Genomic DNA, 13,210 nt, shown 5'->3' on the forward strand with positions numbered 1-13,210 from the left:
AAACAAATAAATGAAAGAGGTAGTTACAGTAGAGACACTCAACCTCAGGGCTATCTGTTACCTGGTGGTGTGTTGGAGCGAAGGTCACCGTCTCTCCAGACAGTCCTGGAGCCAAAGGGGGTGATGCAGATCCAGCAGGCTGAGGAGTCAAGCTCTCCACTGGGGCCTGGCTGAAGGACTCAGGGGCCTTCTGGGGGCGTGGCGTGGAGGGCTGCTGGATGTAGGGATCTGGTGAGGGTCGTGGTGTACCCGCAGGCTGAGCGTAGGGGTCGGTGCTCCGCTGACTCCCTGGTGATCGAGAGAAACGCTCAGCGACGGAGGGACGGGGCGTCCCTGGGTTGGAAGAATAGGGGTCCATGTTTGGGTGGGAGGGGGACGGTCGGCGGTTAGTAGACTGCTGGTTGAACTGGTCCAGTCTCAGCGCAGGAGGTGTGGGGAGGTATGTGGGGTCAGAATGCGGCCGTGGTGTACCAGGGGTCTGAGGGTTGGCATATGGGTCAGGCGAAGGCCGGGAGGACAAAGGTGACTGCTGGGTGAAGGGGTCAGTGATCTGCTGCCCGTAGTCAAGTCTGGGAGTACCAGGTGTCTGGTGGGCGTAGGGGCTGCGGTGGGGGGAGCCCAGTCCTGACAGCGGACTGGAGGGAAAGGCAGGGTCCTGTGATTGGGGAAGGCCAAAGCCCAGATCTGTGGGTCTGGATGGGTCCCTCCTTCCTCCTGTGCTGCCAAACACCTCCGGCTGAGGCTGAGGCTGGTGCTGGGGGGGCATGGGGGCTTTAAACAACCCGCTCTGGACCAGTTCACCAGATCGACCGTACAATTCAGACGCCACCACACGGATGTTATTGCTGGCATGAGGAGTCCTCTGGTAGTTCTCCACTGCTCGCACACCAGTGTGCCGGACTGAATGATCAGGAGCCGAACCGGAGGGAGGGCTCATCACACCTGTTCTGGTCTGCTGCAGTCCTAGAAGAGCAGACAAGGACAATCATCAGGAGCACAAAACAAGGAGGAGACAGTCACTGAGAGGAGAAAACAAGGAGAAGACAGTAACTGGGAGTTACCTGGTTGGGGTGCAAGTGCCCTGCCAACATCTGAGGTTTTAGAGTCTGGGGATGGTGCGGGGGAACCGAAGGCGTCGTGGGCCGGGGAGGCGCTGAGGGAGTTGCGATGCTGCTGCTGCTGCTGGGGGGCTGAGAGGCCAACAGCCTGGGAGGAGGTGGGGCGAGGAGTTCCTACTACCTTATTGTAAGGGTCCCAGGGCGAGGAGGGGCGAGAGGAGGGTGGGGAGAACATCTGGGGGGATGATGGGGGCTGGTGGAGGGGGGAGGAAGGATGGGGAGAGTGAGGGAGCGAGGAGAAGCCAGAGGGGGGAGGGGCTTGTGGTCTGAGGAAGACGTCATCAGCCTGTCCTGAACTCTGGCTGCCATGCAGGAGGAGGTGCTGTCTGGACTGACCCTCCCTGGACACTGGTGGATGGAGGGGAGAGGCGTTTCCCCCTGCTATGGGCTGCTGGGTGGGTGTCATGGGGCTCCGGCTGCCGGTCTCTGGGGAGAGCCGGCCAGCGAGTCGCTGACCAGGTAACAGCTGCTGCTGCCTCTGCTGCAGGAGCTGCTCCTGCTGCCTCTGCTGGAGGAGCTGCTCGTTCTTCACCTGCTCCAACTTCTGAGATGCCTCAATCTTGGCCTGCTGTTTACTCTTCTGACGCATTTGCTGCCGGAGAAAAGCAGAGGAGGACAAACGCAGGAGGACACAGACAGACACAGTAATGGATGTCAGTGTGCTGACTGGTCTCTACATGTGGAGTTAAAACATGATGATATGGCAGCTAGTAATGCTCGCTTTCCCTCTCTCTCTCTCTCTCTCTCTCTCTCTCTCTCTCTCAGTAGAGGTGGGAGAATCAGTGATGAATGAGGTGACAGCGTGCAGGGGGGGCAGCAGAAACCACATGACTAAAACACATCCATCAGCTGGTTCAGTGAAGCAGCTGAAGGTTCGACACATTATCAGACTGATGTGCTGGACAATAATTCAGACATAAGAACTGTCTTAGTCCTCCTGTGGTTCTGGTTCTGGAGGGTTCTGGAGGGGTCTGGGGGGGGCTTTACAGTCACACCTTGTTTGAGCTGATCATCAGTCCTCCCTGCTGACTTGTCTTTCCTGTCTGTCTCTCACCTGGTTAATCACACCTGCAGTGATACCTGCTCACAGTGAATGAGCGGCTGCAGTCGTCCTCCAGCGCACAGACCACACACTGAGGGGCAAGTCCAGATGCTGGTCCTGCTCTCAGACTGGGACACATCCTGCACATCCTGAGTTCAGGTGTCATTTATAGAGGTCCTCACGGGTCCGCCAGAACCCTAGGACCAGAGACTCGACCCAGGACCTGCACGGTTTGAATCTACAGTTTATTTTCTATAGTCAATCAGGGCCTGGTCAGGTCCCAGGTCTGCGGTTCAGCAAGGGTCCGGGTCATAGCTTTCAGTTAACAGTGGGTCCAGTTCAGGTAGTGCATTTCTGGGTCTTTTCTGGGTTTGGCACAAATTTTTGGACCCCTGAAGACCTCTTGTCTGTCGATCACCTGCTTGTATGACAGATTTCATGTTTTGACACTGATGGTGGTCAGCACACCATCCAACTGTTCCTGATCTCCTTCTTTGACCTTTCCTCTAGTGCCACCCTCAGGATAAACCTCACCACTACAGGTCAGACTGTCTCTCTTTGATCTGAATGATGAGACACGAACATCTGTACAAACAGTGACAGGATGCATCCAGCTGATCCTGAGACCAGCAGCATCTGAGAGCTGTTCTCAGATCAGTGTGAGGCGGCTGCCGGAGGACAGCAGCAGACCAACATCCAGAGCAGGCAGCATCCCTTCAGAATAAAATCAGTCAGTTCTGAGACAGACTGAGGCCACGGACAGCGACTCTGGGTCAACTCCACTGTTCCCAAACAGAAGCAATCAATAAAGTTGTTTTTGTTAGTGATGTGTTTCTGAGGCAGTCACATCAACCCCCCCACCAGTGTTCCCACAACCCTCTTCTGCATTTTCAAATGTAAACTGGCCCAGAGAAGGTGACAGTGACCGATCCTGGGTCCATAGGTCTGAAATCCTCTTTGGTCTGGGAGAGTCTGCGATCAACACCTCAACTTTCAACGTGTCTGTCCTGGAGGTCAGCGATGCTTTTATTCTGATAGGAGACGACAGAGTGTGCTCTGCCGTCCAGGCTAAAGACCAATCTGTGCTGAGCGACATTCTGCTTCCTGCTTCATTCAGCGACACGATGACTTGAATGTCTGACGCTGCTGCTAGCTGTTAGCGACCAGCTGAAGTTCACAGTGACTTAAGAGATCGAATGACATTGTGAATTTAAATGTGCATTCTGGTTTCTTTGTTCAGTAACATCAGAAAGTGGAATTCAGTTCAGGAACCAGCATCAGCTCAGTTCACGTCTGACTTGTGATTTAACACCAAAGTGCAGAAATGGAGCTTCACTGCGAGTGATGTTCTAACAGCACTGACGGATCAGGAGCTGTGATGTGTCCACGGGAAGAATCTAAAACACGCTGCTCTCTGGATTAGAGCTTTAACTTATCATTACTTTTACTTTCCATTAATCCTCATTGGTTGATTGGTCATCTGGTCTGTAAAACATCAGAAAACAGCGAAAAATGCTCGGCCCAGTTGTCTGAAGGTAAAGATATTCAGTTTTCTTCACGGTTAACAAGGAAAAACACCACTTCTGGTCTGAGAAGTGGTGTTTTTCTTCATTTTGCTCATTTTCGACCGTCAGAAAATCAATCTGATATTCGACGAATCGTTCCGATGAATAAATGAATCAGCTGATGCATTCAGCTCTCCTCTCCTCGACCAGGCGTTCACCTGAACCTCCAGGTGATCAGAAGGAAAACTGTCGCGTGCGGACCGGCACAGGAGCCCCCCGGTACAGGAAGAGGATTTCAGAGGGTCATGGATCCAGGAAGTCTGCCTCGAACAGGTTCGCCTTGAGATCTTACCAGAGCCTCTTTGCCACCTCCTGCTACAGATGCCTGGTAGGGACAATCTTTATCTGTTGGTGATTTTAGGGCTTTGCTTTGGGGGAGATTTTCCTGCCTCTTCTTACCGGCTCCCCACCTGTCAATAACCTCTCCCTTTTCAATGACAATTACATCAGAGATGTTAGTTGAGGTGAGTGAGGCTCAGCATGCACATCACACCAATCATCTTCATCAATGACAGTGACAACAGTTCCGTGAGTCTTCCATACGTTCATGCCCCCACTTAAAGTCATGTGACCCCATCTCTCAGTTAGTCTCTGCCCCCCCCCCGACCCCCCCGACCCCAATGCAGTCCAGTCGTTGCCATGGTTACTACTCAGAGAGGGAAACCGTCACTGTCTGGCCGCCGTGATTGGACCACAGGGACCGCCATCAGTTCTGAATACAGTGAACACATGAAGAAGAGATGCAGCACCTCCTGTTTGATTGGCGGCTGCAGAACCAGCTGTTCGATAATGATGTCATTAATTAAGTTTTCACTGAGCTGCAGTAGAGACATTGAGAACTCTTCAGTGTCCTCTGAAGTCCGTTTCCCAGAGACTCACTTCAAAGCCTTTCAAGGCTTTTCAGTCTGCAGAGACCCTCTTTAATAAAACTGACTTGACTTTTAGTTGCAGCTGCAGCGTGAGCAGGTGAAATGTGTGGTCTGTGCCGGTGATGCTGGGTGCTGAAACATGTTACAAAGACAAAGACAGAACATGTGTTGACCCGTCTCTCTCTCCAGAGGCGGTTTCGAGTGGTTTTGGTTAAATCCTGCGGTTTGTGGCAGACGGCCGGTGCTGATGTCTCTCTCTGGCTGTACTTCATGGGGGATGATGTGTTAAGGACAAATATGTTGACACTCTGCTCACCTGTCTGAGCTTCCACTCCTGCTCCTGCTCCGACTCTTTGGGCCTCAGCGGGTCCTTGAATGGCCCCTCCGTCTCCATGGAACCTGGGTCGTAAGGCCCCGCCGGCGGCAGTGGCTGCTGCTGCGCGGACTGGTGGCGTTTGAGCGGGTCGTTGGACAGCTGCACCTTGTTGATGCGCTGAGCCGCCCGGTTGTCTCGAGCTTTTTGCTGGCGGGCAGAGAAAACAACAGCTGATGGATATACAGAGACTCTGCAGACAGGACGAAACCACAAACTGCAGACAGGACGAGGATGTCGCCTCTGAGCCTGATCAGTGAACTCAGAAGTGACCTAAACGGGCATTCTTTCTGACAGTCAGCAGGGGGCAACTCCACGGGCCACAAAAACAAGTGTGATGGCACGAAAGCTGCCGAGAAACGAGCGTGAACTTGATTTATGACCTCAGCAAACAGTTTGCTGATGAGTTTGCGGGCTGACTCGCTATTTTCAACCCTCAAGTGTGGAGGCGAACAGATCAGGATCAGGATCAGGATCAGGAGGGAACTGAGACTCAGAGGGAGAAACTGAACACTGAATTCAGTTCTCCAGGATCTGCCCTGAGCCGGCCATGAAGACACCTCCGCGAGTCTTTAGGACTCTGAACTCTAGGACTCGTGACTTTGTCACCAAATCAGATTTTTATCATTGACGGACTCAATGAATCCCTGCTGACTGACATCAAGCCGTTCCACCATCTGTGGACAGTACGGAGAGCCGCAGGGTCCAGAATGATGGATGGTATCGTAGCTTATTCACAAAGAGAAAAACTTACCACGAAGGGCGCCCGGTCCTGAGAGCTGGCCTTCCTCCATAGCTTCGCAATCTGCTTCACTCTGGTGGACCAGTCTGACACACACACACACACAGAAGCTGATCATCAGACTGTTAATGAATTGATTGATTGATTAATTGATATTGATGAACATTTTGAGTCGTTTGGTCTCCAGATGACAACACAGACACTGCGACGTCTCAGAGTGTGTGTGAGCGTGTGAGTATGTGTGTGTGTATACCAGGGTACTGCTCTCTCAGCTGGGGGAAGTTGGTGTTGCAGTAGAGGACGGGAGCGACGGTCGCCATCTCTCCCAGAACTTCTTCCTTCTCCCACTTCAACATGCTCCTCTGAGCCGTCGACATCACATCCTGCTCGCCCTCTCCCGCTGACCCCTGATTGGTCGAGGGCGGGCCGGGGGCGTGGTCCTCAGGGGGGGGCAACCTGAAGCCCGCCGGGCTCTGGACACCGCTGGGCATGATGGGAGCGTTCGGGAAGTGAGGGGCGGTTCCCACGAGGCCGTTCATCAACGGCAGACGAGGAAACGCTGCAGCTGCTGAGAGACGGAGTTTTAACCATCAATTCACCTTTTCAGAGATCAACTCTCTTTGACTGATTTCCAGCTCGTTCACTGAATGTCTTTGGGCTTTCCTCTGTTGGACAAAACAAACACCTGAGGACGTCCCGGTTGGGCCTGAATACTTTCACTGACAGCAGCAAACAGAAACGGTTTCTGTCTCGCTCTGAGGACGATACTTCAGTTTGTGGACATGTGAAACTTAAACTCTGGTCAATCACTGCAGCTTTAACAGCAACAGGAGACAGAGGAGCTGTCCTCATGAGGTCAAAGCCTGGTCCTGCATCAGGTGCAGGTGTGTCTGATGATCTCCACACATAAATCAGCTGTTTCATCCAAAAAGCACAGACTGACTGAAGCAACGAAAACTGGAACAGCTGATGGACTGGAGCAAAGCTCCTGTTTGACCCAGCGCAGTGTGTGTGTGTGTGTGTGTGTGTGTGTGTGTGTGTGTGTGTGTGTACCTGTGTGCTGTGTGTTCGTCTTGCTCCCAGCAGCAGCAGTGTGTGTGTGTTGGCTCTGCTCTGGTTGGCTGTTGCTGCTGTTTGGACTGAGGACAGCAGTGAACACCTCCTCCACGTCCTTCCCCTCCAGCTCTGCGCGCGCACACACACACACACACACACACAACAATAATAATCAATACAAGGAGGGGTCGTCTGTGGTCGTGGTCAGTCGGTGAGAGGAGCGTGTTCTTACCTGGGATCTTGTAGAGTTTGCTCAGGATGGCACCTGAAGAACAACACAAAACAAACTCGTCACACTGTCTCTCCCCCAGTCGAGCCTAACGGGTCCACAGCAAACACTGAACGACCAGAATCAATCAACAATCAATGGTTTCCAATCAAACTGCGTTCACTGACAGCAGTGTGAAGTGTCTCTGAGCTCATGTGTCGGATCAGGAACAGATGAGCACAGACAATAATCGACATGAATAATAAAACAAGGTGCTGCCCTTTAAGGTCAAAACTCACCGTCAGAGACCATCTTGTCCAGCTCAGGATTCAAGATGGCGTCCAGAGGCTCCTCCTGCACCATCCTCTGGCCACGCCCAGCACTTCCTGTCAAAGAGGGGCCATCAGCCATGGAGCCGATGTCCAGACCGGCTGAGAGGGAGACAAACGGACACAGAGACAGAGAGATGTTAAAAAGTGACCTGAATTAAAGAAGACATAGACAGACAGACAGGAAGTGAGCAGGAAGCTGGAGAAGGAAAAGAAGAAGAAGAATAAGTCAGTGTTATCTGGAGGAAAAGAAGAAGAAGAAGAAGTCAGTGTTATCTGGAGGAAAAGAAGAAGACAAAGCAGAAGAAGAAGAAGAAGAAGAAGAAGCAGTCAGTGTTATCTGGAGGAGAAGAAGAAGAAGAAGAAGAAGAAGAAGAAGAAGCAGCAGCAGTCAGTGTTATCTGGAGGAGAAGGAGAAGAAGAAGAAGAAGAAGAAGAAGAAGAAGAAGAAGAAGAAGAAGCAGCAGTCAGTGTTATCTGGAGGAGAAGAAGAAGAAGAAGAAGAAGAAGAAGAAGAAGAAGCAGCAGTCAGTGTTATCTGGAGGAGAAGAAGAAGAAGAAGAAGAAGAAGAAGAAGCAGTCAGTGTTATCTGAAGGAGAAGAAGAAGAAGAAGAAGAAGCAGTCAGTAGGTGTGTCCCAATTCAGGGGCTGCATCCTTCGGAGGACCCAGCCTACGCGGTCTCCGGAGGCTGGGTCCTGCGGAGGATCCTCCGTCGGCCGCATCAACTATCGGTAAATGGGACGGTCTAGCCTTCGGAGCGTGTCCTGATTGCGTCACGACGTCATAACTTCTTCCCTCCTAACCCGGGAAAAACACACGTATGGGGTGCAGAGATGCGCCCGTACAGCTCCTATCGCTTGTAAGAGGCGCGAAATGTAGCCTATTATACAACTTACAAATTCACCTGATGTGAATATCTTCACAGCTTCGCGTCGGACGGCGCAACTGTTATATTAGACCTAATCAGTGGAGGGAAGTGACATGATTGCTTAACGTTATGTTACGTGATACAAAGTATCGTTTCAGAGGGCAAGTGCACCTCTTACCGCTTGTGTGTGTCCAGAGGATGATGCCAAATTTTGTTTCAAAGACTCAAAGCCCACAGATAGTTTCCTAAATCATTTTTATTGCAAGAAATGTTATCCACCATTCACTGCAATCATTAAATGTGGTTAAAGGAAACTATAAAATCACTCATGTTGTCTACTGTCTTGCCGTTGTGTTAAATAAACTGTGAAATAACGTATGTTCTGAGTTTCTGTTGCCACGGTTACCAACTAGCGTTTGAGCCAGCGCAATAATTTAGAACAATCAGGCTATTTGACCGGAACTTTTTTATAGTTGTCCTACAACTCTTTTTAACGGAGACCCTGCAGCCAATCACAATCGTGTTTTCACCCAAAATAAGATATTAGTTGACATGCGAGCTTGTAACATTTGTAAATGAAGAGTTTTAATAAGGCTAACTATTAACTGAGCTCCTCATATCAACAGGTCGCCATTATTAAAAAAAAAACAATCGGTGCGCAAAGCCTCTTGGGATATGGGAGGCCGTGAAGGATAGTAGCGACGCATCCTCCAAATACAGGGAAAAGGAGGACGCATTTGTCGGCTGCATTTGGAGGATCCTTCGAATTTGGACGAATTGGGACAGCCTTCGCGCAGCGTTATCACGTAAGCGGCCTTCAAATCCATCCTCCGAAGGATGCAGCCCCTGAATTGGGACACAGCTAGAGTTATCTGAAGGAGAAGAAGAAGAAGAAGAAGAAGAAGAAGAAGAAGAAGAAGCAGTCAGTGTTATCTGGAGGAGGAGAAGAAGAAGAAGAAGAAGAAGAAGAAGAAGAAGAAGAAGCAGTCAGTGGGCCTTTCTCAATATGCGTTCTTCTCTGAACTTGTGTTCTTGTGTACTTGAGAAACGTCATCAGTCTCAGTCCAAGTTCTGTTCCAATTCAAAAGTCCGCATCTCACCAAGTACAGTCAAATACCCAGATGTGTTCTTGCCCCTCCCATTTTATCGAGGACGCATCGGGTGGTGACTTGTGTGGACTTGGGGCAGCCACGTATCCCAGAATGCATTTCGTAGCACCGATGGCGGTGGAGAGGACTCACAACTGTAAAGTTACAAGTTTCGAAATACTACTGTTTTAGTAGTACGGAATGTGGGTTTAAGATTATTTTATGTGAGAAAGTGGATGTTAAAACTTAAAATCTGTGGTCGATTCATCACGATAGCGCGTAGTTTAAAATTTGCTCCAAAGTTTTCAGAGATAACCGGCAAACGAGCTGCGATGGTGATGTCATCAAGTACGCTGCCGTCCCTATTGCAGAATGACTGTCCTGCGTCCTCCCGTCCTGGAGAGACTGTACTCCCAGGTCGAACTTGCTAAGTCCGAACTGCCAAGTTCGTAAGTCCGGACTTGGCGTACTTGGTATTGAGAAACAACCAGTGTTATCTGGAGAAGAAGAAGAAGAAGAAGAAGAAGAAGAAGAAGAAGAAGAAGAAGAAGAAGAAGTCAGTGTTATCTGGAGGAGAAGAAGAAGACAAAGCAGTCAGTGTTATCTGGAGAAGAAGAAGAAGAAGCAGTGACTGTTATCTGGAGGAGGAGAAGTAAAGAAGAAGAAGAAGTCAGTGGTCGTTTCTCAATACCAAGTACGCCAAGTTCGGACTTACGAACTTGGCAGTTCGGACTTAGCAAGTTCGACCTGGGAGTACAGTCTCTCCAGGACGGGAGGACGCAGGACAGTCATTCTGCATAGAAGAACGCATATTGAGAAAGGCCCACTGTTATCTGGAGGAAAAGAAGAAGAAGAAGAAGAAGCAGTCTGTATTATCTGGAGGAGAAGAAGAAGAAGAAGAAGAAGAAGAAGAAGAAGAAGAAGCAGTCCGTGTTATCTGGAGGAGAAGAAGAAGAAGCAGTCAGTGTCGGTGACAATATATATATTTCAGTTGAAAGAGCCTTCAAAGGTCAGCGGGAGGAGGAAGAGGAAGAGAGGAAGAAGGTCATCCTGTGGAGTCTTACCAAACGGAGAGGGAGAGCGCTCCACCTGGAACTGACCTGGAAACAAACGCACAGTTATCAGGGCTGCAGCCTCTCAGACAACACTCCTCTTCGTTGGTATCTCTGTTTAGCTCTGTAGCAGGGATGGTGCTCCCTCTGTGGACCAACTGCTGAATGTTTCTCAGAGAATATTCAATATTACTTCTGTCTAAACGTCCAACAGTCGGTTAACAAGACGCACAAACATGAGTACACATCGGTGGGGGGGTGGGTGAGTGATGGGAACCAGCTGAGTCAGAGTGTGTGTGTGTGTGTGTGAGTGTGTGTACCTGTGTGTCCTGTAGCCAGTATGTGAGGATCAGTGTTGAGAACATCAGACAGATCCAATAGAGCTTCCTCCGACATGGCTGGATGGCAACACACGCACGCATGCACGCGCACATGCACATGCACACGCACACGCACACGCACGCACACACACACACACACACACACACACACACACGCCATTCAGGATGTGTATCAAACAGCGATGAAGATGAAGATATGCAGAGGTGATAAAATGAAGGCCTGATGAATAAAGGACTCACGCAGCGCTCCCTGCTTCTTGATAGCGTTGGTCGCCACGGTGCAAACCGGCAGGCCTGAGGAGGAGGGGCCATGCGATCCAGGTCCGGGACATTTAACGTCATCTGTAGTCGCTCCTGATTGGCTGGCACCTGCTGTCTCTGGCCCCGTCCTCCGGTCCACCTGCCGGCTCCTGTCCAGAAGATCTCGACCAAAGAATGCATCCTGGATGGGGATGGACAGCCAATCAGATTCCTGGAATTCACGGAGAGAGCCCTGTGTGTGTGTGTGTGTGTGTGTGTGTGTGTGTGCATGTTACCTGGAGGTAAGAAGGGAACGCCTCCTCGAGCTTCGTCTTCTTCTTTCTGTACCTCTTCTTCACCTTCTCCATGGTCTGGTCAGCAGGGGGCAGTGTCTCCACCAGTGGGCCTGTGAGACATATTCAGTGTGACGTCTAACTGTGTGTTTTGGTTTGTTCTCACTGACACCGACATCAACAAGAAGTGACACCAGGTGTGTCCACAGGTACAGGAGAGCGACGTCTCACCTTCATCTTGGCCCACCAGCGTCTCTGCTGAATCTTTCCTGCACAGTTTGATTCTGCTGGGACCGGCCTTCCCTCCACGCTGACGTACCATGAATCCCCCGATACCTGCGACACAGGAGACAGGGGGACATGAAAACAGGCAGAGGTGGAGACAGATAGAGAAGGAGACAGGGGGACATGAAGACAGGCAGAGGTGGAGACAGAGGACAGACAGACATGAAGACAGGTAGAGATGGAGACAGGTAGAGAAGGAGACAGAGGACATGTAAAGCAGGTGCAGTGTGTCTAATGTGGACAGGTGAACAGGAAGGAGCTGGAGGGACTGTAGGTTCTAGTTCGGTTCCTCTGGTTGGTCACTTTCTGGATGCCTTTGATTGGACAGGATTGTGGGTGTGTTGATGGTCTCTGTCAGATCATAAGTCCCAGAGACATAACAGAGGACAGGTCTCCATGTGAACCCGTCTGATGAGACGTGGTGATAATGGTCATGTGACCCACTGATATAAAAACACTGACTGCAGCTGAAAGGAGGACGCCACAGATGACTGGTCACATGACCGTCCAGCTGTCAGCACCAATCACGTTTCCATGGTGATTTGACTCCACGTCCTTCCTCACCAGGCCTGTAGGGTTTCCTCTTCCTCTTCTTGTTGCCATCGATGACCTCAGGCTCCTTGGTGACATCATCATCGTGGGCGTGGTCTCGCTCTGGACTGGAGTCAGATTTCATCTCACACTCCAAGTCACCTGGAAGGGACAGACAGAGAGAGACAGAGACAGACAGACAGAGGCAGAGAGAGAGATGGACAGAGAGAGAGAGAGAGACGGACAGAGGTAGGGAGAAACAGACAGACAGAGAAAAGCAGAGAGAGAAGGAGACAGACAGACAGACAGACAGAGACAGACAGAGGCAGAGAGAGACAGACAGAGAGAGACAGGCAGAGAGAGACAGGCAGAGAGAGAGACGGACGGAGACAGACAGACAGAGACAGAGACAGAGACACACAGAGAGAGAAAGAGACAGAGAGAGAGAGACAGACAGACAGAGAGAGACAGGCAGAGACAGAGCGAGAGAGACAGACAAGAGACAGAGACAGACAGACAGACAGAGGCAGACAGAGAGAGAGAGACGAACAGAGAGAGACAGACAGACACAGAGAGACAGAGACAGACAGACAGAGAGAGACAGAGACAGACAGAGGCAGAGAGAGAGAAACAGACAGACAGAGAGAGACAGAGACAGACAGACAGAGAGAGACAGAGACAGACAGAGGCAGAGAGAGAGAAACAGACAGACAGAGAGAGACAGGCAGAGAGAGACGGACAGAGGCAGAGAGAGACAGACAGACAAGAGACAAACAAGAGACAGACAGAGAGAGACAGAGACAGACAGACAGAGAGAGACGGACAGAGGCAGAGACAGAGAGAGAGACAGACAAGAGACAAACAAGAGACAGACAGACAGAAAGACAGAGAATGCATTTTATCCACATGAGTCCTCAGAGAGAGACAAAGACAAACAGGAGTGTGTGTGTGACCTCTGACCTCGGTTCTGGTCCTGCTCAGTGGGGGGGTCGGGGTCAGGTGGAGTCTGCAGGACAGACACACTGTTCTGGTTGATGATCCTGAGCTTCAGTTTGGGTTTACACCTGCAGGGGACAGACAGGACACAGCTGTCACCTGGACCAGGTCTCTCCTGGACCAGGTTTGATCAGGTGTGAGCAGAAGGTCCTTCCTCCTCTCAGTCTCTGTGGACTCCTCTGAACCAATGACTCGAACCATCTAAATTCAAC

At 50.8% G+C, this 13,210-nt stretch overlaps 1 protein-coding gene across 9 annotated transcripts in view; it reads right to left on the bottom strand.

The window, feature by feature from the left end:
* The window catches only part of LOC143339613 (histone-lysine N-methyltransferase 2C-like), a 59,824-nt gene that overhangs the window by 21,979 nt on the left and 24,635 nt on the right, over window positions 1–13,210 (bottom strand). For 4 of the 9 annotated variants that reach the window (XM_076760905.1, XM_076760899.1, XM_076760903.1 and 1 more), the window contains 16 exons: window positions 12,963–13,066; window positions 12,036–12,164; window positions 11,418–11,522; window positions 11,190–11,299; window positions 10,894–11,095; window positions 10,633–10,710; window positions 10,325–10,360; window positions 7,273–7,404; window positions 6,998–7,030; window positions 6,763–6,894; window positions 5,963–6,277; window positions 5,722–5,795; window positions 4,911–5,117; window positions 4,018–4,152; window positions 1,062–1,710; window positions 62–963 (listed from right to left, as the gene is read on the bottom strand). In XM_076760905.1, coding sequence (XP_076617020.1) covers window positions 62–963; window positions 1,062–1,710; window positions 4,018–4,152; window positions 4,911–5,117; window positions 5,722–5,795; window positions 5,963–6,277; window positions 6,763–6,894; window positions 6,998–7,030; window positions 7,273–7,404; window positions 10,325–10,360; window positions 10,633–10,710; window positions 10,894–11,095; window positions 11,190–11,299; window positions 11,418–11,522; window positions 12,036–12,164; window positions 12,963–13,066 — 3,343 coding nt within the window. The remainder of the gene's footprint in view (window positions 1–61; window positions 964–1,061; window positions 1,711–4,017; window positions 4,153–4,910; window positions 5,118–5,721; window positions 5,796–5,962; window positions 6,278–6,762; window positions 6,895–6,997; window positions 7,031–7,272; window positions 7,405–10,324; window positions 10,361–10,632; window positions 10,711–10,893; window positions 11,096–11,189; window positions 11,300–11,417; window positions 11,523–12,035; window positions 12,165–12,962; window positions 13,067–13,210) is intronic. The other 5 variants (XM_076760907.1, XM_076760906.1, XM_076760901.1 and 2 more) reach the window with 4 other exon arrangements.

This window comes from Chaetodon auriga, chromosome 21, assembly GCF_051107435.1.
Source record: "Chaetodon auriga isolate fChaAug3 chromosome 21, fChaAug3.hap1, whole genome shotgun sequence".
Taxonomy (NCBI): Eukaryota; Metazoa; Chordata; class Actinopteri; order Chaetodontiformes; family Chaetodontidae; genus Chaetodon; species Chaetodon auriga.